Genomic DNA, 25,227 nt, shown 5'->3' on the forward strand with positions numbered 1-25,227 from the left:
CTTTGGCATCTTGGCACTGGCTGGGGGGGAAATGCCACAGGGTATGCTGGCCCGCCCTCTCCCCAGTCTTCAAAACGCTTTATTGTAGAATTCGTTTACCTGTGTGTCTCCTCACCTAGACTGATGGATATGGGGACCAGGTCTCTATCACTTTCTTGACAGACACGAGGCTGGCGATGTTTATAATAGTTGCTCAATAAATGTTTTCTGAATAAAATGACCTTTCAAGAAGTACAGACTAATTAGAATCTAAGGGGAAAAATAGGTTATTGGTTTTCTGTTTCAAACGGTCAAGTCCAGGTATCTGCTTTGACCAGCCAAGGTACACCCAGAAGTAGCTAAAACGCCCCCCCGCCAGGCAGTCCGTGTGTTCACCGTTTGCTGTATTTCCATCTGCACGCTGCCCTCTCCTGTCTCTCTGAAAACAAACTTAGATCAGTGGTTGAACTTTCTAGAACTTGGCCATTCTATTCTAGCCAAGCATCTGTTCTCTCTTACTCCTCTGTCTCCCTTCTCACCCTTCCCATTCACTCCGTCTTTAAGAGATTTTCAAGGTTAGATTGAATTATCCGACAGTTAAGAATGACGGAGACCCTGGCAAAGGGGAACTTTCCTTCCATCCGAAGCGGGCGGCTTGGAGGATTATTCCATGTGGAAGTGGGGCCCCGTGTGGTTGGACGTTCTGATTGCTCTGTTTGTTTGTGTGCTTAAGAGAGGCCAGGAATGGATCTCCTAGACTGATAGTCCCCGGGGGTTGCTGCCCTTCTTGATCTCTGGTGCATCTCACAAGCTGTCACCAGGGCTCTCTTCTGAATAAGTCTTTGGAGTCTTGTCCCTGATGTCCCAAACCATCTCCAATAACTTTCTGTCCCCACATAGTAATTGGGACTGTCTTTCGAACCAGGCTGTCATTGCTTGGGTTGAGACCAGATATACTAGGGGGTTGGTGAGAGCCATTCAACAAATAGGAATCTTTAAAATCTGGACTCCTCTCAAGGATGAAGGGGGCTGTTGAGAAGAGATCCTCAGACTTAAAAAGGGTCCAATAAGAAAGAGGGCAAAGCATCAGCACTGAAAAATTTGGTTGAAGGGTCATCACCGTGGGGGTCTCCCAGTGGGGAGCACAGACTGAGTGTTTTCCCTGGCACAAGTCACTCCTCTTTTTGAGCTAGATGATCTTCAGAGCGACAGCTCTCCCCAGGAGGAGTGGAGCTCCGGAGTGGAGTTCGTGGCCTGAAAGGACCTCGTGGGTTTCCCTTGTTGGTTTTCAGTAATTGTGTTCATACGCTGCACGGGCCCACCGCATTTTCAGGGTATACCTTCTTACCGAGTTCCCCGCTTTTGGGGAAATGGGCTCTTTTCGGCAGGAACCAAGAATGGCTGAGTACCTTTTGAAAGGGGATTTTCCTGCTCCAGTTTCTTTCGGGCCCTGAGGTGGCTGTGCTGCCTGCCTTTGTGTGATCTTCCCTGTGGACCTCGCAACGCTCCTGTCCTCTCGCTTTGCCGCAAGGAACCCTGAGACCGGGGGAGAAAAACTGGAGTTTCCTGAGAGTCAGGTCTGCTCAGCGCACCCGGCTGCTGCGTTAGCCATCTCCTCTTGCTCATGCGTTTTAGCTGGTTGGGTGTGCGTTTGGGGACACGTCCGGGCCAGGCCGTGTGCCAGGCACTGGGCCTCGGCAGAGAGAGAAAAACTGAGATGAAGCTCACGTTCTGGAGGAGAAACATAAACCAGTGAACCAGCAAAAAAAAAAAAAAAATAACACCCCATAGTTTATGGACATTTTCAGCTAGAGAGGACTGCAAGTGACGGGACAAAAGAAAGACTTCAGGGTGATTGAATGAAGCAGCTGGAGGCCGAAGTGGGCAGGGGAGGCTTTCTGGGGAGGAGGTGACATTGGAGCCAAAAGCTGAAGTTGCCACCTATGGGAGAGTTAGGTACAGAACATTCTAGATGGAAGGGCCAGCGAGTGCACGTGAGTTTAGCGCGTTTGGGGCCGTCGTGTTTAGGGGTCAGTGAATGGAGGAGAAAAGGTGAGCAGGGCTAGATCGGGGGGTGGGGGGCACATCTCGATATTGATCTTGATGAGAGGTTGGGGGTCTAAGGCCCTTGGCAGGTTTTATGTAGGGGACGGCGCATCTGAGTTTCGAAGGAGGCTGCTGCAGGGGGGCAGGGGGCTTGCACCAGGGCCGGCAGCTGTGCAGGTTGGACTGAATCTGACCGGGCAGAAGTGAGGGTGGGCAGGAAGGAGCAGCCCCTTCGCAGAGCCCTCGCGATGTGCCAGGCAGCACGTAGGCGCTTGCCTGCATCCTCACCCTGCGGAGGTTTGGCATGCTCAGTGCATTTTGCGGATTACTGGGATTCTGAGGTCAGCTCCCTCCCTGGCTTCCTGGGCCTCTTCTGAGCAGCGAGGACAGTGCCTTTGGAGGAGGCCCCGGGGATGAAGTTCAGGGATGAAGTTCAGGCTGACGGGTGGGGCCGGGTCTGTGGGCCACCTGACGCGGCCGCCTGCTTTGATCTGCGTGGAAATTCTGAGCCCTGAAGGGCTTCCCAGCCCTGCCTGGTTGGCCCCACACCAGCCTGGGCGGACTGAAAAAGCTTGTGATTCTCATCAGTGAACCTTTTCAGAAACAGGTTGGGAGGAGGGAGCCTGGTGCAAATCAAGGTGAAGATACAAAGAGATTGGGAAAAACTGGTTTGAGGTTTCTGGGTAACTGTTTTTTTCCGGGCCCTGGCCCCTCCTTCCCCTACAGGACAGAGTATCAGCAATAACTGGCAGCGCTTTGTGCCAGACGCCGCTGGTCCCCGTGCCCGCGCTGTCCCACTTAACCCTAACAGGCCTTTCGGGAGCGGTCCAGCAGCGCAGCTGGTTGGCTGCGGCACCGAGAGGCCGAGTGGCTTGCCAGAGCCCACACAGCTGGCAGGTGGCGGGGCTTGGATTCCGACCTGGTGGTGGGGCTCCAGAGCCCACGCGCTGAACAGCAGTGCCGTGGTGACGTGTCCAACACCAGGCATGCCTGTAGTGACAGAGAGTGACAGGGTGGCACTCACAGCCCCGGGGAGGGCAGATGACTGGTGCCGGTAAGGGTTTGGGAGCGGTCCCTGGCTGCTTTGACCTGCCTTCCCCTTTTGCCTCACTGAGTCTCACCTACAGAAGTGTCCAAAAATGCCATTTCTACCTCAGGGATTCTTGGGAGGATTCAGAAAATAGTAGCTCCTTAGTAAAAAAAAATAGCTGTGGATCGCACCAGCCCAGTTGGAGGAGGACATAGAGAAGTGTTTTCCTCGCTGCCCCTTCTCCCCCCAGTATGTGTGTTCACGAATTCCTGGTGTTTCTCCTGCTCTGCTTCTGTGCATCCATATTCAGCTTCTGATTCTGTGTTTGCATACTGAGTATATTTTGTATGCATTCTGTATATACTAGCCACTTCCTCAGGGGCTTTTCCCCCCTTGGGCCTCAGTTTTCTCCTCCATAAAAGGGATACTTTGTCCTGACCTCCTCGTGGAGCCGTGGTGAGGAGTAAGTCAGTCGATATTTGTGTTTAGAACAGTGCCTCGCAGATGGAGCGGTCACTGAAAGGTAGCTGCGATCACTGGTACTCGATCACTGTCACTTGTTGCCGGCTGTCCTCCCCCCAGGGCAGGGCCTTGCCGACAGTTCCCCAGGTAGCCTCGGTGTCGTGTTGAGTAGTTCTGCTCAGTGGCTGTTTGTTGACTGACTGGTTCCATTGTTTGTGTTTTTCCTCTTTGAAATCTGAAGTCAGGCCGCTCGGTGACAGACAGTGGGCATCGTTTTGGTGCTTCTCGGTCGTTCGCGGATGCCTCCGTGGGTGGTGTGTTGACACCGGGGTGGACCTGCCTGGCACCAGGGACTGTCAGTGTGTCCTCGGCCTTGGCTCTGTTGATGGTCTGGGCCTGATCGTTCACTGTCGGGGGGCCGTCCTGTGCACTGTGGGGTCTTTCACAGCAGCCCCAGCCTCCCCGCCCACTAGGTGCCAGTAGCAACCCCTCTTTTGGCCGGGCTGACAACCAGAAAATGTCTTCTGACATTGCCAGAGGCCTCCTGGGAGACCTGGGTGAGAACCCCTGCTCTACAGTCTTCTAAACACTTGAGTCCCTTCCAGGCGGCACGTGATTAATGTCGGGGGGCGTGTTCCGGGCTCCTGTGTGTCGGGGTCCCTGGCTGGGGCCAGGGCCTGGTACATAGTGAGTGTTACGTAAATAATAAGTATTATCAGACATGCCCTGGCCGGGTGGCTCAGCTGCCTGGAGCTTGGTCCTGTACGCGCTGAAAGATCCCCGGTTGAGGTTCGTACAGGAGGCAACTGATTGATGTTTCTCTCTCACATTTGTGTTGTTTTCTCTGTCTCTCTCCCCCTTCTTTTCTCTATAAAATCATAAATATTATATCCTTGGGTGAGGATTTAAAAAAAATTATCATCCATTTCCCCCACCCCGGGCAGTTTAAATGTACCTTACGGGGTTAAGTGTGTGAATGTGATCAGACAGAATTCAGAAGTGAGTCCAGCGTTTGTCTCCTGGTCCCGGGTGTGTCTGTGGGCCTTCTCGAGCTCAGAGCCCACGCCGCCCCTGTTTCTTGCACCCGGTTCTATTCCTGGCCTTTTTTCACTTGGGTTTTGTTCTGTGTACCGCAGAAAGACGTGATTCCCTTTTTAGTCCATTTTTTGGCTGCAGCATGGATTTTTGCATCTGAGTCCCCTGTTCATGACATTGAAGTTGTCTCCCGGCTTCGGGGTGCACGAGGCTTGTGCGGTGGGTGTAGGGCCCGTCCCGCTGGGCGCTCCTGGGTCTGTGGGCCGCAGGGTGCTTCCTTAGATCCCCCACTGAAGTCTGGGTGATGGCGCGCATCCTTTCCACTCGCGTAGTTGGGTGACACTGTGGGTCTGACATCTTTGCTTTTTCCCAAAGGAACATGACTAGGTGACTGTAGGGGGCCTGTCCCTTCTTCCTTGGTGTCTCAGAGAATTTTCTTATCTTCACTAATTAAGGGGGCTTTTAGAGAGGCCGGACCCTCCACCCAGGACATGTGGGGCACGTTGCCCGGTCATTAGTAACACCTCCTTCTTCCTCCGCCCCCTTCCCGAAGCCTCTGTATTTCCCTTTTCAGCTCACAGCCCACTTCTCTGCTCCAGCTGCTGCCAGCCAGGCCTTGTTTTGTTTCCGAATTGGCCCTCTGACGCCGCAGTTCCCCGTTACGGTCGGAAAAAGCCACCCACCAGCACCCGAGCTTTCTAGAACCTCTTCTGGCTCGGAGGGTGGGGCCCACCACAGTCCCCGCAGCCTGGGGAAATAATACAAATGGGTTTCTAGCCACCGGAACCAGCTTCTCCTGTGAAAGCTCTCCTCATCCAGCTCTGAAGTAAAGGCCAGAGGCAACCGGTTATTCCACATTTTTCTTTGTGGTGGTTTGGCTGTTTTAGGGCCTCAGACATGTACACACGCGGGACACAGCCTTGGGCCTGGCCTGCGGTGCGGGGTGGGGGGTGGGGGCCGAGGCTCCTCCTAAGCAGTTGGGTTCTGCCTCCTCCCTCTTTGTAAAATTGGAAAAAACTTGGCATTCTTGAATCAGGAAATTCCTGTTGAGATTTTGTGTTTTTTTTCCCTCCCCCCCACCCCAGAAGGCCTTATCCCAGCCGAGGGGCAGAAAGAGCTGCCTTGGGTTGCGATTGCCTCCAGTTGTTGAGGGCTAAACAGTGAATTCATTTGTAAATCAGCCTCCTTCCCCTAGATTGAAGCAATATCTGCCCTGGCAGGAGGGTTTGGAGGTTCACCTTTTACATGTGAATGTGCTCTTTAATCACCATTTCTGCATTATGGGAGGGAGAGAGAGAGGTTGGGGGGGAGGGGGGCAGAGAGAGAGAGACACACACAGGCAGACAGGCCCTGACACTGTGCAAATAGGGGGAAAGATTGGTTTCCTCGTTTCCAGGAGAGGCACATCAGCACTAAAGAGAACTTGAAACAAACAGGCATTAAAAAGCTGAAAACGCCCCAGCTCCCTTCTGCTGTCCTCCCTCCAGCCGGCAGAACAGACGCAGGTTGTTGTGTTGATCCACATCCGGTGGAATAAATGGCCCTTCGGTGCAGAGCACCGAAGACTCCCAGCGCAGCCGAGCCGCTGTCTGTCCGGGGTGATGAATTAGAGCCGAGAGCCCCGGGACACAAAGGCACGTCGCCACCCTGCCCCACACTGTCTGATCGCAGGGAGGTGAGGGTGTCCTTGCCCCGCCGGGAGACCTGGTGAGTACGACACCAGGGCTGGCCTGGTAAATGGTGACTCTTAGCCTGTCCTCTCTGCTCCTTCCTCCTCCCCCTGGGAGAGGCCACTGAGGATCCGGAAGCAGGAATGTCTGCCGCGTGTGAGCCTCTGTTCTCCTTGAAAGAGAGCCTAGGCCCTCTGAGCAGCAGAGCGTTCTCAATGGCAGGTAAGTGCCCCTCTTCCCGGGGTCGCCTGCCCTTCCCTGGCTTTGCCTGCCAGGTATCTGGGGTTCCCGGTGCATTGCCATTTGCCCACGTTGAGAGTGACCCTTAACTCCACTGCCTCCTCCCGGTTCCAGCCCTTCTCTGTCCGAGCTGGGCGGGAAGTGCGGTTCCCACGCGGTGGGGGAACCTTTCAACGGCCCAGCGCTGGCCAGGGAGCAACCACCCCAGGGAAGGAGCCTGGGGCCTCGTCTCCCAGAGTCTGTGGGTCTGGGAGACGTTCTGTGTGTGTGTGAGCCTGAGAGCTGTTTTGCCTGTGTTCCTCAGGACTTGGGCATTCTCTCCACTAAGAAAAGAATAGGGTTAGGGCCCCACCCCACCCCCTTCTCCTTTGCTGATTCCTCATTTCTTTTCTGGGCCTGGAGGAAGTTCAGGGCTTTTGTTTCATTGTGATGTAATTACTGGCTGCCGAGGGCCCTAAGATTCCTGGGGAGGGAGGCCTGTCTGGGTACCTGCTCTGTGTCTTTGGGAAACGCTGTGAAATGATTAACTCTGCTCTTGCTCTGCTGCTTCTGAGAACGGCATGCGGTTGTGTTTGAAGGAGGCTGTCGCGAGGGCTGGGGATCGCACTGGGTGCCAGGCCGGTGCCTCTGAGCCAGCTGCCTTTGCAGTTAGCTCGGAAGACCCGGGCTTTTCACAGTCCGATGGAAATGGAGAGATCATTTCCTGGGCTGATTCCGGCTTCCACTTGGTAGCCTGGCGTTTCTATAACTTCGAACCTGCGTCATTAATTTAACAGGCTCAGCTGAGCATCCAGGCTCTGCTTTTGGAGAGCAGTGGTGGAGGAGGAGGAGGAATGATGGTTGGCTTTGAAAAATAGCTTCCTTTTATCGAGTGCATGCTCTTTGCTAGGTATTACACTGAGAGCTTCATGTGGATTAACTCATTCAGTTCTTCAGTAACGCCACAAGGTCCTGTGACACCCACCTTACGGGAGAACGGAGGCACAGAGGTTACACAGCTTGCGCAAGGCGGCCCTGCTGGGCGGCTGCAGAGAACTAGGCACCCAACCACTGTGACACCCTGTCTGTATCCCCTGGACCAGGCCTACGAGAACACATGTCCCCTGACTTCCACGTAGGGTGACCAGCTCATCCCGCTTCGCCTGGATCTGGCCATCTCCGGCTGCCCCAGGGTTGGCCACCCTACTTCTGTGGCCCGCGGTGCCTGTCCACCGAGCAACCCTTTTCCTTCAGGCCCCGCAGGCTTTGCTGTGGACGTCATGTAGGACATTTCACAGCCACGATACACACCACAGGGCTGGGCCTTGTCGGCCTTCCAGCTGGGGCCCTTTCCTTCTCTGGAGGACACGGGTCCCTGTCATGGTGTGTCATTTCCCAGACTCGGGAGCATGGTGAGTGCTGTGACTCAGGCTCCGGATGTGGGCGGGGGTGGGAGCGCCCGTCTGGGACGCCTGGCTGGAGATTGGAGAGGAGTGTCATGGGAGAGGAGGTGGCAAAGGCCAAGTTCTGATGCCTCCATCGGAAGATTGGGGGGTGAGTGCACTTTCTGGGGGCAGCCTCTGAGATGCTGGCGTGCATCGTCTACGAGGGACAAGCACCACGGTCCATGTTTCTCCCAGTTAGTTCCCGGGGCTCCCAATCGAACGTCCCTCCACCCCGTCCCCCCCAGGTCACATCTGCAGTGGGGACAGAGAAAGGCAACATGAGAGTGTGCTCTTAACACCTAGACCCTGCATTAGGACATCGTCTCACCAGAGCTGAGACAAGCCTCTCCTAAGCCTCCCAGCCCCGCTGCCTGGGTTCAAATCCCAGCCCCCCCACTTGTGTGCTCTTGGGCAGTGACTTAGAGGCAGGACTCGAAGGGCATTTTGAACACTGCCTGGTACTTTGTATGTGGTAACAGAAAGCCTTAGCTGTTACTACTGTGGCTCAGGGGCCATGGCCGGGTGGTTCAGTTGGTTGGAGCATCATCCTGTACACCAGGAGGCTATGGGTTCGACACCCGGCTGGGCTGTGTATGGGAGGCAACCAGTTGATGTTTCCCCCGTCCTCCCTTTCTCTAACTAAAATTGCTAAGCATATCCTCGGGTGAGGATAAAAACAACGCCGTGGCTCAGGAAAGCTGAGAAGATCCTGGGTAACCTGGAAGTAACATGTCCCTTAAGTCAAGGGACATCTAGGAAGGGTTGAGCGGGGGTTGTGAAGTCCAGGGCTCATTTCTGGCGGCCCACAAGACGGCGGGCCGGGACCCGTCTCATCCTGTGCTGGGGTCCTGACACCCACAGACCTCCCTGCATTATTGAGATTTCGGTGAACTGTCTCAAGGAGCGGAACTTTCTGTGCTTCCTGCTCCATGCTGAGCTGTTTTCCTGAGTCACTGCTCTGTCCTTTTCCTCCCCGCAGCTTTCCTCCCTCGCCCACGTTAACTCCTTCAGAACCAGGCTTATTCGGGGGCCTGGGGGTGGAAAGTGGGGGGGTTGCTGGTGTGCCAGCTCAGTGGAGTCGCAAAGTTCTGCTACCTCCCAGAAAGGTCCTTCAGATCAAGGGGGGACCATCTCCCTGCTCAGAGCCTGATTGTCATCCTTCCAAGCTTATAGATCAAACGCGTTTAGCAATGCCGCCTCGATCAGAATTAAATCTTTAAAGAAGGGAAAAAATACTTGACTCAGCTTTCTGGGAAAGGTCCTCAAGGCTGCTTCGTCACCATGACGACAGCAAGGGCCACAGCACCCCGGAGAGGCCTGGCCCCCACCGGAGTGGGCAGGCCTTTATGTCAGGATGCTGAAATACCTCTCGTGCCTCTGATGGCTGCCATAGCCCGGTTTTTCTCCCTAAGAGCCTTCATGGAAAACTGTGGCTGTTGACGGATGGGTGTGCGTGTTGCTTGGAACCTATTAAATTTCTGCCCTTTGGATGCAGCCGCTGGAGCCCCGTTAGCTCTGGAGGGAGTTGGTGTGTTTGTAACCGGGAACAAAATTGAGGTTTTTATGTTTTGCCGAGACAAGAAGGTTGGGGTCCTTTGAGGTGAAGGCAGCCTTGGGTCCCCCGTTTCCCCTTTTGTTTTCTGTTGGGCTCCTTAGTTGTAAATTGCTCATGAGTGTTTTCATTTCCAGTGATCTCCCCTGCACCCTGTCCCCCCTTTCCCACGGAATTAAAGAATTCGAAAGTTCAAAAGGAATGTGAGGTTTAAAGGACCCTGTTCTTCTTGATCTTTATTGCTGATGACACCTTTGGGAAGGTGAAGTGGGCATGGCCCTTCTTCCCCAAAAGTGGCACCCACCCTTAGAACTGTGGCACGTGGGACCCACCCCGGAAGCACGGTCGTGGGCTCCAGGTGAGATGTTCTAGTCTGGCTGCTTTCTCTCCTGTCCTCCTGCTTTCCAGGTGCGGCCCTGGGGCTCTCAGAGGTAGTGACTGACCTGGGGTTGTCTCCTGGTCAGCAGTCTTTGGTCCCTCGCCACTCCTCGCCTGACTCCTATTTCCTGAGTCCCGGGCCAGGGCCAGCCCCACAGGTAGCGGTGGGGAGGAGAGGAGATTGGTGTATTGTGCTCTCTAGGTGTGAGAGTTCAGAGGCCGCCCCCAGGCACACTCCCAAGAGCTTTGCAAACCAGTCAAGCCTGTGTGAGAGCTTCTCAGTCCTCCAGAGGGCTTGTTAAACCCCTGGTGGCCAGGCCTCTCCGGGAGTTTCTGGTTCTGTAGGTCTGGGGTGGGGCCTGAGACTGCATTTCTTGCAAGTCCCCTGGTGAAGTCTCTGCTGCGAGCGTGGAGACCACACGTTGGGAACCATCGGTCTCAGCTGCAGGTGGGAACTCAGAACGCCCGAGGAGGAACTGACGCCCTTTCTGGCGTCAAAGGTTGGCTGCACGTGGGCTCGGCTGCCTGCCCCGTGCCCCAGCTCAGCAGCGGTGTCCTCCGGGAGTGTGTGGGAGGGATGTGGGGGCTCTTGTTTGGCCAGTGTTTGGGATTGCTGACGTCATTGCATGGGAGGGTGCCGGGGTGGCCCTTGCAATGAGGAAGAGCTGTCCCTTCCAAAATCCAGTAGTGAGTGCTCCGTTGAGAAACATCAGAGCACACCACGTAATTTTTCCCTAACGTGCCCTAATTTTCCCACTGGTGTGCCTTTCTTCGTATGCTTTCTTGCTTCAAAAGTTACCCCAAGATGGAGAAGAAATACAAAATCTAAACCTCGGCCCAGTTGCTTTCGGTTTTTACCCGGCCAGGATGCCATTTCTTGTAGGACACAGGTCCTCTGAGTTCCCAGAACACCTTTCGCACACAGCCAGACACTGACACCTGCGCGGAGATATCTGCGTTTGTCACATCTGTGGAGATCAAATCCCAGACACCTTCCTTTGATCAGCCCCGACTCTGTCCATGCGGCGCCGTTGTTTTATATCCTGAATCAGGCCTCCATCACCCACTCTTCCTGGCTTTGGTTTGTACCTCCTGCCTTTCCCCCCAATGTGAAATTGAACCTCCTAAATACTCTATTTTGATAAAGTTGTCCAGATACCTGGTAAATACTGTACACACGGGTTACACAGTGAAAAGCAATCCCTTCCCCACACCCACGCAAGTTCTCCCCCCCTGAGGCAACCACCAGTCCTTATTTAGAGCAGTTGGTTCATCCAGGAATATTCTAGGCTTAATACAAACGGGGAGACACATATATTACATCTGTTTTTTTGGGGGGAGGGGCATGTGTGTTGGTCCCTTAATAGTGCTAGGCATATGTTGCCTTTTTAACCCGATGCAGAAGCTCGGAGACCTCCGGCGTCAGCCCAGGCCGAGGCGCCTCATTCCTCTTGAAGGCTGCAGAGCAGCCCACTGTGTGGCTGGGGTGGAGTCGTCTTGTGCGTGCTTTGCTCCCCCGTGACTGTGGCTATAGACCATAGACCGTGTTTCTTGGAGGCAATTGCTGGGCCAAAGACCTTGTGTGAAAGGGAGAGTTTTGGTGGTGGAGTGGGGCGGGGATCCCTGGGGGATGGAGGAAGTTTACCCCGGGGGAACGGGCTGTTCCCAGCTGTGCCTTTTGACTGCGTTTTCTCACTAACTAGCTGCCGTGCGCCTCGGGGCCAGCCCTTTGGGCTCCGCAGGCCTCCTAGTAGACGTTTGTGGGAGGACCCCTGCCCTTCAGGGGTCTGTTCTCCCTCCAGGAGCCTGTGGTTGGCATTTAATTTCCTCTCGGGGCTGTGTCTCGGGGAGAGACCCTGAACATTGGTTCCGGCTTTTCCTGGGGCCTGTCTGGTGAGACTGGATTTTGTCACAGCCGCTCATTGTCTTGCTTTAGAGCCTGCCTGCCGCGACATGCTCCGCCTTTCGGACCAGAGTAAACCATTAGGAAGCCTTGCATGTGGCCGTATTGGACCCTGTTAATCTGCCCCGCAGTGGCTCCTGTCCAGACACAGAGGATGATGACACACGGGACACAGTCTGCGTGCTGGGACTTGCCTGGGAGTTAAAACTGGAGGAGGAACGTCGCCAGGCTATCTTTGGGGATAATCAGCTTTCCGGATTCCGTGTTTCATCCCAGCACCTGCACTCTTCCACGTAGCCCTTCCCTCGCCCGGTGTCTGTAGCTCTCTCATTTCTCAGCGTGTCAGGTGCGCCAGGCCGCGCCCTCATGCCATCCCTAAGCTGACCAGACAGCTGTCGGGCATGGAATGGATTCAGAGTCTTGCAGGTGAAGATTGGGGTGGTGGTGGAAGTGTATCTGGGTTTCAGTGAGATTCTGGGAGAATTAAAATAGAGAAGAATGAATGGACAAAGGCGAGGTGGGCGTTTTACAGATGAGAATCAGTGAGAATGTGATTTGGGTCGATTTCTTTGGAGGAGAGTTGCACGCGCAATGCCCACCGTGGGCTGGGGCCATGGACGCTTTCTGGCCGGTGGGTTGTATTCTTTTTGCCTTGGTTACACGTTGTTTGCCTGATAAAACATCAATAAATGTTGCCGTCGTCCATGATCAAGTATGTTCGCCTTTGTTTTCTTAAACGCGTGGCCTTTCTGGTCTGTCTTTCCTGGTTTCCTGCTCTCGCTGTCAGAACCGGATGTGGACAAGAGATACTTCTTTGGGATAAGGATGATGCCAGTGCCTGCGTGACAACTCGTGGCCGCTGGATCACAAGCCTTGTCAGCAGACAGCAGCAGGGAAGGGTGGGGATTGTGGCGAAATAGAGGCCCCATTTTCTCGTAGAAATGCAATGCATGCCTGGTATTCAGATCATTCTGTTGCCATAAGGCCCTGATCTGTTTTGTGGGTTTTTTTTTTTTTTTTGAGAGAAATCAAAGTCCGAGGTTATTTTGTGGAGCCTCCCCAATTTTATATTTTGGCAGCGAACTAAAAACGTTTACACAGATGTTCCGTAGGCCAAAGAGAGGCGGCCTGGCCTCTGAGATAGGTAACTGAATGTGGGGGCGGGCGGGTGTATTTTAGCAGGAGGGTTTGGGGGCAAAATGCCTGGGGTCCTCCACACCACCTCCCTGTGGAGAGGGGGGTGCCTGGGCCTCCCTGATTGCTGTAAAATGTCTGGTCCTGTGTGTCTCTTTCAGATCCTGGCTCCACAGAGAGAACGGCCCAGAAAAGGAAGTTCCCAAGCCCTCCGCATTCCTCCAATGGCCATTCTCCACAGGACACATCAACTAGCCCCATTAAAAAGAAAAAGAAACCGGGCTTACTGAACAGTAACAATAAGGAGCAGGTAAAGGGCCGCCGGGAACGGTGTCCACACCCGAGGGACAAAGGCTGGGTCTCAGGAAGCGCAGCTGTCTGGGTTTCTCTAAGAGCTGGCTCTTGGCATTTAACTCAGGGCCTGACTGGCTGCCATTGGCCTAGGACAGGAAAGGGCAGCTCAGAAGGGGCCCGTGCAGACATTTCTGGCGGGTGTTCAGATCTGTTCTGGGGACAGGGCGGGGACCCAGAGGCGCTGAAGATCCTGTGCTCTAGGGTCTGGGGCTTTTCCTTGGGTTTCTGTGTGTCCCCCCGCCCACCACCCCCCTGGCTGGGGAGGATTTTTCCCTCCAGGGCCTCAGCAGCGAGATAGCTCTCACCTCTGCCTGGAGGCATTTGTGTGGCTGAGGCATACTCCCTTCTGCTCTCAGTTTTCTCATCTGTAAAATAATGGGTTTAGGCCTGTGGGCCTGTGGGGAGACACCGCCCATTGCTCCTGGTAATTAGTCTCCCTTCCTTCTCACTATGCCGAGGCCCGGGGCAGCAGACCCCAGCCTCCCTGGGCAGCTGGGGCCAGTCTCCTAGATATGAGTGGCTATTTGCCACCTTGGATCCTGCTAATAAAGAAACCTTCTAGCTGTAGAAATTCTCTGATGCGGGCTAGATGCATTTCTGATTTAAAAAAACGAGAGGTACTTCTGTGTGGACCATGAGGCCACGTCTCATGGTGCCAGAGGAGACAGGATGACCTGCGGTTCTGGTACCACTTAGGCAGGGATTCCTCCATGTGTGCATGCCTTTCGTGCGCCCCGGAGTGCCGAAGTGAGCTCTGGGGATTTGAGGTTGAATAAAACAAGATGATTGCTTTCACGGGAAGAGAACCTAGCAGCGGTTAAATGCCCAGAACTGTGAGAGGGTGCGTTTCCGCACACTAATCTATTTTCATTCTCAAATTATATAGCGAAATGCCAGCCCTGCTTTTGCTCTATGGCTGTGGGCAAGTTAACCTCTTTGTGCCTAGTTTGCCCCGTCTACTGAAATGAGGATGCGACTCCTGCTATAGGTTTTCTAGGTTGTTAAGATGAAGTGAGCGAAATGACATAAATAACAACAACAACAACAACAACAACAATAATAATAATAATACTAAAGCCAGGCTCCGTACTAAGTGGAAAAACCACACAAACTACACAGGACATAATTCAGCAGCAGCTCTAGAAATGTCCTAGGCCTGTGCTGTTCTGTATGATTGTCACAGGCCGCATGTGGCCGTGGAGCACTGGCAAGCGACAAATGTGGCCCAGGAACCGAATTTCTAATTTAATTTAAATTTAAGTGGCTACCTGTAGGTACCGTGTTGGGCACTGCAGGTCTAATCCTATTAGAACTGGAGAAATTGGTGGGTCCGAAACAGATTTCTGGGGGGGCTGCCCCTTGAAGGACATACGGTAGTGTCGGTAATCATGAAAATGAAAGCGGTGCCTGTAGTGTGCTGTGCCCTGTGGCAAGTGCTGTCCCATGTTAATCTTTAAATTTTTTTTACTGAGTCATAATTATTAAAAACTTGATTTTTAGAGAGAGAGAGAGGTATTGATTTGTTGATCCACTTATTTATGCATTCATTTGGTTGGTTCTTATATGTACCCTGACCGGGGATTGAACCTGCAACCTCGGCGTGTTGGGATGACTCGAACCAACTGAGCTACTCACCCAGGGCTGGCATATGACATTATGTTAGTTTCAGATTCCCCCCCCCCGCCCCCTTACCTCCATTCTCAGGTTTCTTTGTTAATGTTACCCTGTGAATAAGGGCTGTAATCACCTCCGTTTTGCAGATAAAAACAGGTTCAAAGAGGTTAAGTTGCTTCCTTGAGGCCTTAGAGAGAGTAAGAAGCTGCCTTTGAGTTTAGGTCTCCCTGTCACCCAGGAGCTACTGTACACCTGTTGGGATTAAAGACTAAGAAAGAAACACAAAGGCCGCAGATAATCCCCAAGCCCTACTTCAGCCAGTCATTAGCTCCCTGGGCAAACGCTTCCTTACCGACTACCTGTGTGTGGGTCACCAAGCAGTTCATGCATTATTCTCTCCCTCCCCGTCCGTGTATTAACACCATTTCTGCAACACTTACACCTCACAACCACATCGGGGTGTCTGTCCATCGGGGTCCCCCTCTGGACCGTCGGCTTCAGAAGAGAGGCCCGTGTCCACACTGACAGTTGCTGTCTCCCCAGAGTCTGACCCAGGGCGGGAGGTGATGAATGCAGAACACGTTCAGGGTGTGGTGAATAGCAGGGCACGGGTGACTGGACCAGAGCACTGTGCTCCGACTCCGCCGTCCTGGCCAGTCCTGGGGGCAGAGTTTCCAGGACGTGGCACTGGAGGGAAGGTGTGGCAGGCCTGCAGGCAGGGAGGGCCCCTTTTCGCCCCCCTGCACCTGGGGAACTGGCCGTGTGACCTTGGCAGTCGTTTCCTGTCCATGAGCTTTAGTTACACTGCACAAAAGGGTTCGGACTAGGGACATCAGCAGGCTGATCGCAGGGGCTGAATGGCCAGCAGTTGGCAGAGGGGAGATAGTCTTTGCTGAGAGGAGAGGAAATGGCTGACCTTGACTCTGACTCACTGTAGCACATAAAGCTTCTTACATCCTATGGGCGGCCCCTCCCGTGCACAGCCTGCTTTCCTAAGGGGGACTTAAATCCTTTTTTTAAAAGAACACATGGCCTTCAGGATGCTTTCCTTTTTCTATTCCTTTTCCTGTCCTTTCTTTTTTAGAATTATGGAATTAAAGCCAAATTGTAGCTTGCACATGTTGTGTTTGACGAACATAATATAATTCTCTTTAGTCACCGACACTTGAAGATTATGAGATTTCAGATAACAACTTACATTCCTGGGTTCTTCTAAAACTCAGAATCCAGCCAATAGCTGGAGCTGAGTGGATCCTGCCCCTTTGGACGCAGGGTCTGTGTGCCCTGGTTTTCCACACTCCCCACCCCTCCCTACTGTACCATACCCTGCATGCTTCACTCATTCCTTCTGTCTCTAGCTTTCTTAAGTGTTTGAGTTCTTTTGATTTTTGACATACGAGATCTGTCCAGAAGGTATCCAGACATATAATACGAAAAAGAGGCATTTATTGAAGAAGATACAAGATACAAGAAACATTACACATAGGACAGTGACTCCTCAGTCCCCTTCAAAGTAGGCACCTTGGGACCTCACACAGTTCTCCCAGTCACCATCAGCTGCCCCATCACATTTTCCTGAATCTTATCAACAGTCTGAAATCTCTTCCCTTTCAAAGGTGATTTCAGTTTTGGGAAAAGCCAGAAGTCACGGGGCACCAAATCCGGGCTGTAGTGGGGCTGAATCATCTGGGTGATTTGATGTTTTGCCAAAGCACCCTGCACAAGACGTGATGCATGAGCAGGCGTATTGTTGTGATGAAGCCTGCTGTCACCAGTTGCTCATAGCTGCGGCCTCCTGAGCCATCCAAATACTTCCCGTGGAGGAATATTGAGGCTTAACACAAAATGTGATGCGGATTCATTGCTCTGTTCACTCTGTCATTGTGAGTGTGACGACCACACAGTACACATTCTCACTCAACAGCATCTACCGCCCCACTGTCTAGTACAGTGAAGTCATCATTGTTCACGCATGTGCATCCTGGTTGACTCTCCTTGGCTGCCAGGTTACATCAATGTCAGGCAGACTGTTCTTGTTATATGAACAATGGCTGTGCCTTTTCTGGACAGACCTCATATATTAAGGTTCTCTACCTCCTTCCTTTTTTCTTGTCCTCTATTCTCTTTTGTATTCTAATGTTCTGAAAACAAAGCCATTCTGGCCTTATTTTTAAAAATCCTGTATGTTTCCGTTTTTGGTAATGACCTTTTATTACCAAGTACAGGTATGGGTTGAGTTTTCAGGTTGGGACCCTGTTCTCATGTATTGGGGATTCAGTACTTTTAGTGGAGTTTCAAGAAGAGCTTTAAAACATACTGTATTTTTAGGGGGAAAAGTATTCTAAGATTTATAATTAATTTTTAATGCCTTTTCGTCCAGTGGTTTCACCCCTTAAGAAACTTTTGAAACCATGTAGGTGCCTTTTCTTGGTTCTACTCCGAGAAATATCCCAAAACCTAGAAGGATGCTCCTGGCTTTTTGTTTTGTTTTTTTTCATCGTCATCTGAGGACATTTTTCCATTGCTTTTAATGGGAGGGAGGGAGGGAGGGAAGGAGGGAGGGAGAGGAACCTCAATGAGAGAAAGAAGCTTTGATCAGCCGTTTCCCAGATGTGCCCAGACCAGAGATTGTAGGCACCAGGACTAAGGGAAGGAACCTGCAACCCAGCTATGTGCCCTGACTGGGAATTGAACCCATGACCTTTCGGTTACTGGACGATGCTCCAACCAGCTGAGCCACACAGGCCAGGGTGCTCCTGACATTTTGTGGAGGAGGGTCAGGTTGCCAAACACCCTGCAGTTGATGGGAGATGAGAAATAGCTTGTCCCCAAATGACATTAGGGCCATGACTGCAAAATAGCACTCTTATCTTTAGTTCTCGGGTCATCTGAGTTTGAAGATTCCTTTTGGAAGCCCTCCTTCCTTCCTTTCTCCCTCCCTCGTTTTCTTCCTTCTTTCCTTCCCTCACCAAAGTATTGAGAAGTAATTGCTAACAGACTCGTACAAAATGGCCTTAGGTATACTTTGATCAAATACGACAAAGAAATCATGGTGCCCTCCTCACCTCTGAGTCCAGGGTGCGTACATATCATAACTGGGCCGGCCAGGACTTATGTTGGTGGATCCATGCATTGTCTTCAAACCCTGGGCGTTTCACAGAAGTCCTTTTTTGGGCAGCGGCAGTGTATTAGCAGTCGAGCCAGTGCAGGGGCCAGCTGGGTTGCTGGTGTGGTCCTAAATCGGGCGGCACCGTGGTGGGTGCCCACCTTGCTGCCTTGGCCAGTGGGGCCGGGTGGAAGTGCTCCCCTGCAGTGGCCGTGAGCCCTGCCCCCCTCCCAGCCGTCGCCCAGGGTCTAGGCTGCGTGCCAGGGCCATTCTTCACGGTCTGGCCGGCAGGTGGCCTTCCTTTGGGGAGACCCATGCTTTTATCCAGAGTGGGAGAGCAAAGAGCAAACGCTGGGGCAAGCTGGGGCCAGGGCCCTTTCTTTGTGTGTGTGAACTCCGTGGCCCCTGTGGAAATTTGAATTTGTGGATCCCCACCCCCCATGCTTACCCTGGGCTCACACGACAGCCAGAGCACCCATCCCCTGGCTTAGGTAGGCCAGGCACCACAAACCGTAGCCTGTGGGCCAGGTGTGGCCAGGAGCCCGTCGTTTTAACTTAATTTAATTAAAATTTAAAAAAATTATTTTTAAATTACAGTTTATATTCACTGTTTTTTTTTCTTTTGTATTAGTTTCAGGTGTAGGGCATAGTGGTTAGATAATCATATAACTCACAGAGATCTCCCCCTGGATATTTCCAGTTACCCACCTGGTACCATACAATAGTTAATACAATTTTCAGAGCCTCTTTTTGTAAATAAAGTTTTATTGGCCCACAGCCACATTCATTCATTTACATATTGTCTTTCTTGCTCTGGTGCAGTGGTGGCTGGGTTGGGTAGTTGTGGCTGAGACCAGGTCATCTGCGAAGTCTTTATTATTTGCTGTCTTTCTAGAGCCCTTTATAGAAAAAGTTGGCCAGCTCCTGGTGTAGACTAAGGTGTTCTAGAAGTGAGTGAATGAGCCTGTCTATTTTCTCGTTAAGCCAACCTGGGGGAGAGGCATGGACATAGGAACATTTGTTCACAGAGCCTGCAATTACCCCGTAATAACACAGGCTGCAACCTGTTTGCCTTAAACCAGCAGGCGGGTAACACACCTTATGCTTAGGAGGGAGAAAAAGTCATAACTCATTTTACCTGAAACGATTTGCTTTTCCAGTTTTAAACGTTCCATATTGGTTATCAGATTGTTTCTGATGGAGCAGGAAACATTTACAAGGAGCAGATAAGGCAGGTATCTGATGGACAAGGAGATTATCGGGGAGGCAGTTCTCAGCCACAGCCTCCCCACTCCAGCAAAGGACAGAAATCTCCTGAAAAGAGACTGGATTAGCCTGGCCCTCTTGGCTCCTCCGGATCCTCTCGGGAACACCCGCCCCCAGCTGGGCGTGGGGCCGGGGCAAGGGCGTGGGGGACATTTCGTTGTGGAGGTGGCAGTGCCCTGGGTTCTATGAGATAGAAAGGACTTTGGTGCTGGTTAGGGATGTTAACTGCCCTATTTGAATTTTCCCCTTATATTTAGATCTTAATGGCTCTTCCTGCCCTATTATTAACTCACTGAAAGGAAGTCGAGCGCTGACATGGGGCTTCTGCTCTCATGCGAAAGCCATGAAAGCGGCCTAGAAGGCCCCGTCCGGGCTAGAGATCGTGTACTTGCTCGACGGGGACAGTTCTGGGGCGCTCAGGTTTGAGGCCTTGCTCTGGGCTTGGGGGTCGGATAAGTTGTTGGTTTTTTTTTTTAATTTTATTTTTCAATTACAGTTTACACTCAGTATTATTTTGTATTAGCTTCAGGTATATAGCAAGGTGCTTCGAAAATCACATACTTGACAAAGTGATCCCCCCGATATTTCAAGTACCCGCCTGCTCTGGTACGCAGTGATGACAGCATCACTGACTGTATCCCTGTGCTGTGTTTGACATCCCCATGACTGTTCTGCAACTCCCAGTCTGCACTTCTTCACCCCTTCTTTGCCCCTTCCCCCAGTCTGCTGCCAGATAAGTCTTTTTTTTTTTTAAGATTTTATTTATTTTTAGAGAGGGAAGGGAGGGAGAGAGAGAGAGAGAGGGAGAGAGGGGGAGAGAGAGAGAGAGAGAGAGAGAGAGACATCAATGTGGGGTTGCTGGGGGCCATGGCCTGCAACCCAGGCATGTGCCCTGACTGGGAATTGAACTTGCGATGCTTTGGTTCGCAGACCACGCTCAATCCACTGAGCTACGCCAGCCAGGGCCAGATAAGTCTTTTTAGCCTGGTTTTCTCATCTGCTGAGTAAGACTAGTGGTCCCCTTTGAGTGGTCGTGAGGACGAAAGGAAGATGTCACACTGTGTGTGACAGTGCGTTGACAAACGTGACTGACGGGGGAAGAATGTGGTAGCGGTGACTTTGTTCTCTGGAACCCAAGTGGATGCTCCGTCTTAACCGGCGAACCGAAACAGGGAACTGGCTGGCTGGGCTCAAGAATGACGTAGTCCTGGAGCCGGGTCTCAGAGCTCGAGCTTATCTGCCTGTGTCTCTGGGCTTGGTGCCATTTTCTGCAACTAATAAGTATCTACTGTCTTTGTTGCAAACTCCTGTTTGTGTGTGTGTGTTTTTAAAGATTTTATTTATTTATTTTTAGACAAAGGGGAAGGGTGGGAAGAGAGAGGGACAGAAACATCAATGTGTGGTTGCCTCTCATGTGCCTCCCCTACCAGGGACCTGGTCCGTAACCCAGGCATGTGCCCTGACTGGGAATCCAACCAGAGACCCTTTGGTTTGCAGGCTTACACTAAATCCACTGAGCCACAGCAGCCAGGGCTCCTGTTTGTGTTTTATTGGGCTTTGATGCATGCAGGCAAATGGACCCCTTTAGCCTGTTCATGATTTGGGCTCCTAGCATGGGGCTTTTTGGCCTGTGGATTTCACCCCCGGCTTGGGGCTTGCCACCAGGCGCCCCCCGCCCCCGTCCAGCAGCTGCCCAGACCTGTTGTGGCTTGGAGGTGGAGGCCAGATGGCAGTCTGTGACCGGGCAGCCCCGGACCACGGCGCTTTGGTGTGCAGCTCAGGGAAGGAGGAAATGAAAAGGCCTAGGTTTGGAATTTGCCCTGGTTTTGGAAACTGAAGACGTCTTGTGCCCCAGGCTCAGGAGAGTGGATCAGCCCTGCCTACCACACCATCAGGAAACTAGACTGAATGATGTCATTGGCCTCAGGACCCGATATGGTGGCTGACCGCTCCCAGCCCTGGCCCCAGCTGGTCACTAGAGCCCAGCGCCTTAATCACCGTGGTTTTTATTTTCTGGGCAATGGGTTTTCTTTCATTCTTTTATTTTATCGATATTTATTTTGTTTTGAGGGAGCAGTAGCCATGTGAGATTGATTAAATCAGTCATGAAATCGAGTTACTGGTTTGTGAAGAGACAAAAAGACTAACACAAAAGTTCAGACACTGACTCAAATACATGTGGGAATTGAGGGACCCCCATTTCATCAGAGCAGTTTAAGGTGGACTGTCGTGCCTTGTTGTACCTCTTCTCATTTCTCTAAATCCTGGAGCTTTTCTTTCAGACGAGTCACTGTGATGAGCAGTTTGCCCCTGGCTGTGTTCTGACTGCGTAGGGGCCATCGGGAGCCAGGCTCTAGGGCCCGACTTTGCCTGTCTCCAGGCTCGGTGCCATTTCCATGCACGCATAAACCTCTCCTTCCCTCGCTGCAAAAGCAGTAAATTAAGGCATAAAAGAAAATCAGATGAGATAAAATAAAAAATAAAATAAAATCATTGTTGAAAGTCTTTTTCTTGGTGGAAATGAGAGTAGGGGCCTTAGAAGGGCTGGTTGGTTAACAAGGAACTGGGAGGCATCCGTGAGGCCGTGTGCTAAGGAGTGTAGGACGAGCAGGCCTTCGGAGAACAGTAGAGCCTTCTAATGAGATCCAGAAGCAGGACCTAGGTGCCTGTAGCCTTGGCCACTCTCCCCGCTGGGGGTTCTAGCCATTCAAGTGAGGAAAAAAGACAAGTAATGTAAAAGCATTGGACACGAACAGATAGAACTAATATTACTTAGAGACAAGATTTATAATCAGTACACTGTTAGAAAATCTTAACACAGCATTTCTGTGTACCAACAATAACTATTTAGAAGATATAATAGAAAAAGATGCCATTCACCATATCCACAAAAATTGTGCAGTCTCTAACCAGTATACGAGATCTTTAGGGAGGAAATGAATGTTTTACTCAAGGACAGAAAAAAAATATTACGCGTGGAGGCTCATTCAAAGGTGTAGGTACTATGGGTCATGGCTAAGCTCTTATGCACGGCATCGAGGCCCAGAGTGGGCTGAGCAGCCTTCTGAAGGTCACACAGCCAGTTGCATCAGGTCCCCGTGACGCTGACCACCAGTCTTTCTCATAGTTCCTAAACAGGGTTCCTTACCGGTTTCCGATGGACATTTTTCCTGATGAGTTTCTTGGGAGTGATTTTGTGTGTTGGAGTGTGGCGTTGCTGGATTCTATAACATATCATTAGGGAAGTATTTCTCTTCGTATTTTGGCATAGAAAGAGGTCTGACTCCCATGAATTGGCTCCCCCTCTCATCTTTCTGCTGTTGTGGTTCTAGGTGGGTGAGGTAGGTAGACCCTGGCAATAGGAACCTACCATATTTAAGACATACAGCTTCAGCCCTGGCTGATGTGGCTGGCTCAGTGGATTGGGCTCTGGCCTGCGAGCCAAAGGGTCGCCGGTTTGATTCCCAGTCAGGGCACATGCCTGGCTTGCGGGCCAGGTCCCCAGTGGTGGCGGGGAGGCTCATGAGAGGCAACCACACATTGATGTTTTTCTCCCTCTTTCTCCCTTCCCCTCTGTCTACAAATAAATAAATAAAATCTCTAAAAAAGAAAAAGAAGTATGACTTTAGGGTAGCTTATTGGCTCATAATACTTTTAAGTATTCAAGGTAGATTTAAAAAATGATCACCCATTTTAAGTCCAATTGATCTGTTCTCCAAAAGTCTGCTGTTGACAGAGTCCCAGGGTAAACTGACATTGTTTTGTTGGCTTTGTACATTTAGGCTCACTGTAGTTTGGGCTCGTGACTATATCTACAATATTAGTATTGATAGCACTGTGTTAAATGCATACATCGTATCATCCCATTGAATCCCAACCATAATACCATGAAGTTAAATATTATACCCATTTTACAGATGAGAAAATTGAAGCTGAGAGGTTGAGACTTGCCCAGCATCGTGTAGCTAAAATGTAGCTGGTAGAGCTCAAGTTTGAACCCGGGTATGCCTTGGTTGTAGCCCTCAGGCTGTCCTGCTCCAGGGCTGCCTAGTAACTCTTAGACACCCGCTTTTCAATCTGTGTCCTCTTAAAATACAAGAAAAAAAAAACTGTAATGTGTAATGATCTGTAAACCCTGTATTTACTAGAGTAACCCAAGATGGCTTTTTAATGAATGTATGAAATGCTGTGCTTTTCTTTTGTTGTTATTGATGTATTTGTTCAAATTCCTTTTGAGAATGCACATTTGTTTTGAAACCACACCTGTCTTTCTTGCCTACATTTCAGTCAGAACTAAGACATGGTCCGTTTTACTATATGAAGCAGCCACTCACCACAGACCCTGTTGATGTTGTACCGCAGGATGGACGGAATGATTTCTACTGCTGGGTTTGTCACCGGGAAGGCCAAGTCCTTTGCTGTGAGCTCTGTCCCCGGGTTTATCACGCTAAGTGTCTGAGACTGACATCGGAACCAGAGGGGGACTGGTTTTGTCCTGAATGTGAGGTTAGTTCTTGGTGAATGAATGCATTGTCTGCCTCGCGTCTTCTCCTGGCTCTTTCTCCCTTTTATTTTTTACCTCTTCGAATCATCCAGGTGTAGGGAAGAGAGAAATTTCTTGCCTTCCACCTGCTCTCTCCCAGTCATCCCCTTCTGGGACCCACACTGGCAGTGTGGCCCCTTGGGAAAGACAATTGCCCTGAATATGATTTCGATTCTTCACGGGTCTCTGGATCCTTTGAGATCTGCGGCCTTCTCTGATTCTCTTGTAATGAACATTTCGGAAGCCGACTTACAGATCTTCACTTACTTTGAAAAGCTCTCATGCTCTTTTCCCCCTTCTTGGACGTTCTGTCCTGCTGCATCATGGGCTCATCGGCAGTAGCCACGCGAGGAAGACCAGTCTGGTTGTGTGCTCCATGTGGTCGCCGTCTGACGCTTTCGTGCAGGCAGCCGCGATTTCTTGCGTGCTTTTTAGGTGCTAGGGATTCAGCGGTACACAAAAAGAGGCACGGATCACACCTTTTGAGGAGGAAAGGACAAACACGGGAATAAATGAAGTTACACACAGTGTGTTAGGAGTGTCCTGGAGATAATGGGTTGCACTGAAGATGAGGACTAGGGCGCGAGGAGGGTGCGAGGCGTTTCCATTTTAAACGAAGAGATCCGGGAAGCCCTGCTAGGATTTGGGAAAGACTTGAAGAGGGGGAGGAATGAGCCACGTAGCCAGGGGTTTGGGGTCGGGGGACACCCCCAAGGCAGAGACGGCTGCAAGTTCAGGGCCATAGGCAGAGAAGCGTTCTGGCACAGTGAAGGGAGAGTTGTGTTCCTGTTAGCAGAGTCGAAACACTCTGCATTGAAACAATCACGGCGGTTTCCACTGTCTCTGGTGGCTTCTATTCTTGGTGACATGCAGTCTGATGCATGTTCAAAGTGCCGAAACTAAGAATGTCACCTACAAAATTACCTAATACGGAATGTCGCTTAGATTCAAAAGCATCCTGGAATTAGATCTCCAATAAGGGAAGGCTTCTAGGGGCGAAATGGAACGTTCTCCCAGATGTCATTAGTGGGGGAAAAAAGCCAGCCAGAGGGCAGTGTCTGTCGCACCGCTTCTGTGTAAGGAAAAAGAGGCAGGTAAGAAATGGAAGAGAAGAAGTCAGACACGCCCTCGAGGATGGTGACCTTTCAGTGGTGTTCTGTGTCTGGCTGTCTTTGGTGGCTTATGTTGGAAAGGTGGCCAGGACACGTGTGGTTCGGCTGCACCCTCCCGTTCAGAGCCTGCCCTCGCTCTTCTCCATCTGCCTTGGAGCCTTCCTCTGTTTCCTTTTTCCTTGGCCAACCCTTGCCTTCCGTACAATTACTACTTAATAACTTTGCAAAAAAGATAGTGGCTCTGAGAGGATGCTTTTGCTGCAGACCCCAGGTCTGGAGGAATGGTGCTGGCTGAAACAGGAGAGGTTTATTATCGTGCGTGAGAAAATCCCGGAGGCCGGGCCAGGCCTGAGGGTGCCCAGAGCCAGAGCCAGACTCT

General features: G+C 51.5%; 1 protein-coding gene across 16 annotated transcripts in view; it reads left to right on the top strand.

The window, feature by feature from the left end:
* The window catches only part of ZMYND8 (zinc finger MYND-type containing 8), a 114,989-nt gene that overhangs the window by 21,232 nt on the left and 68,530 nt on the right, over positions 1-25,227 (top strand). For 7 of the 16 annotated variants that reach the window (XM_045832826.1, XM_045832836.1, XM_045832828.1 and 4 more), the window contains 2 exons: positions 13,015-13,163; positions 23,481-23,699. In XM_045832826.1, coding sequence (XP_045688782.1) covers positions 13,015-13,163; positions 23,481-23,699 — 368 coding nt within the window. Of the gene's footprint in view, positions 1-5,949; positions 6,260-6,344; positions 6,445-11,752; positions 12,146-13,014; positions 13,164-23,480; positions 23,700-25,227 lie in introns of those variants that run through there. The other 9 variants (XM_045832834.1, XM_045832838.1, XM_045832833.1 and 6 more) reach the window with 6 other exon arrangements.

This window comes from Phyllostomus hastatus, unplaced genomic scaffold (genome assembly GCF_019186645.2).
Source record: "Phyllostomus hastatus isolate PE091 unplaced genomic scaffold, TTU_PhHast_1.1 phas_contig_17, whole genome shotgun sequence".
NCBI classification, from domain to species: domain Eukaryota; kingdom Metazoa; phylum Chordata; class Mammalia; order Chiroptera; family Phyllostomidae; genus Phyllostomus; species Phyllostomus hastatus.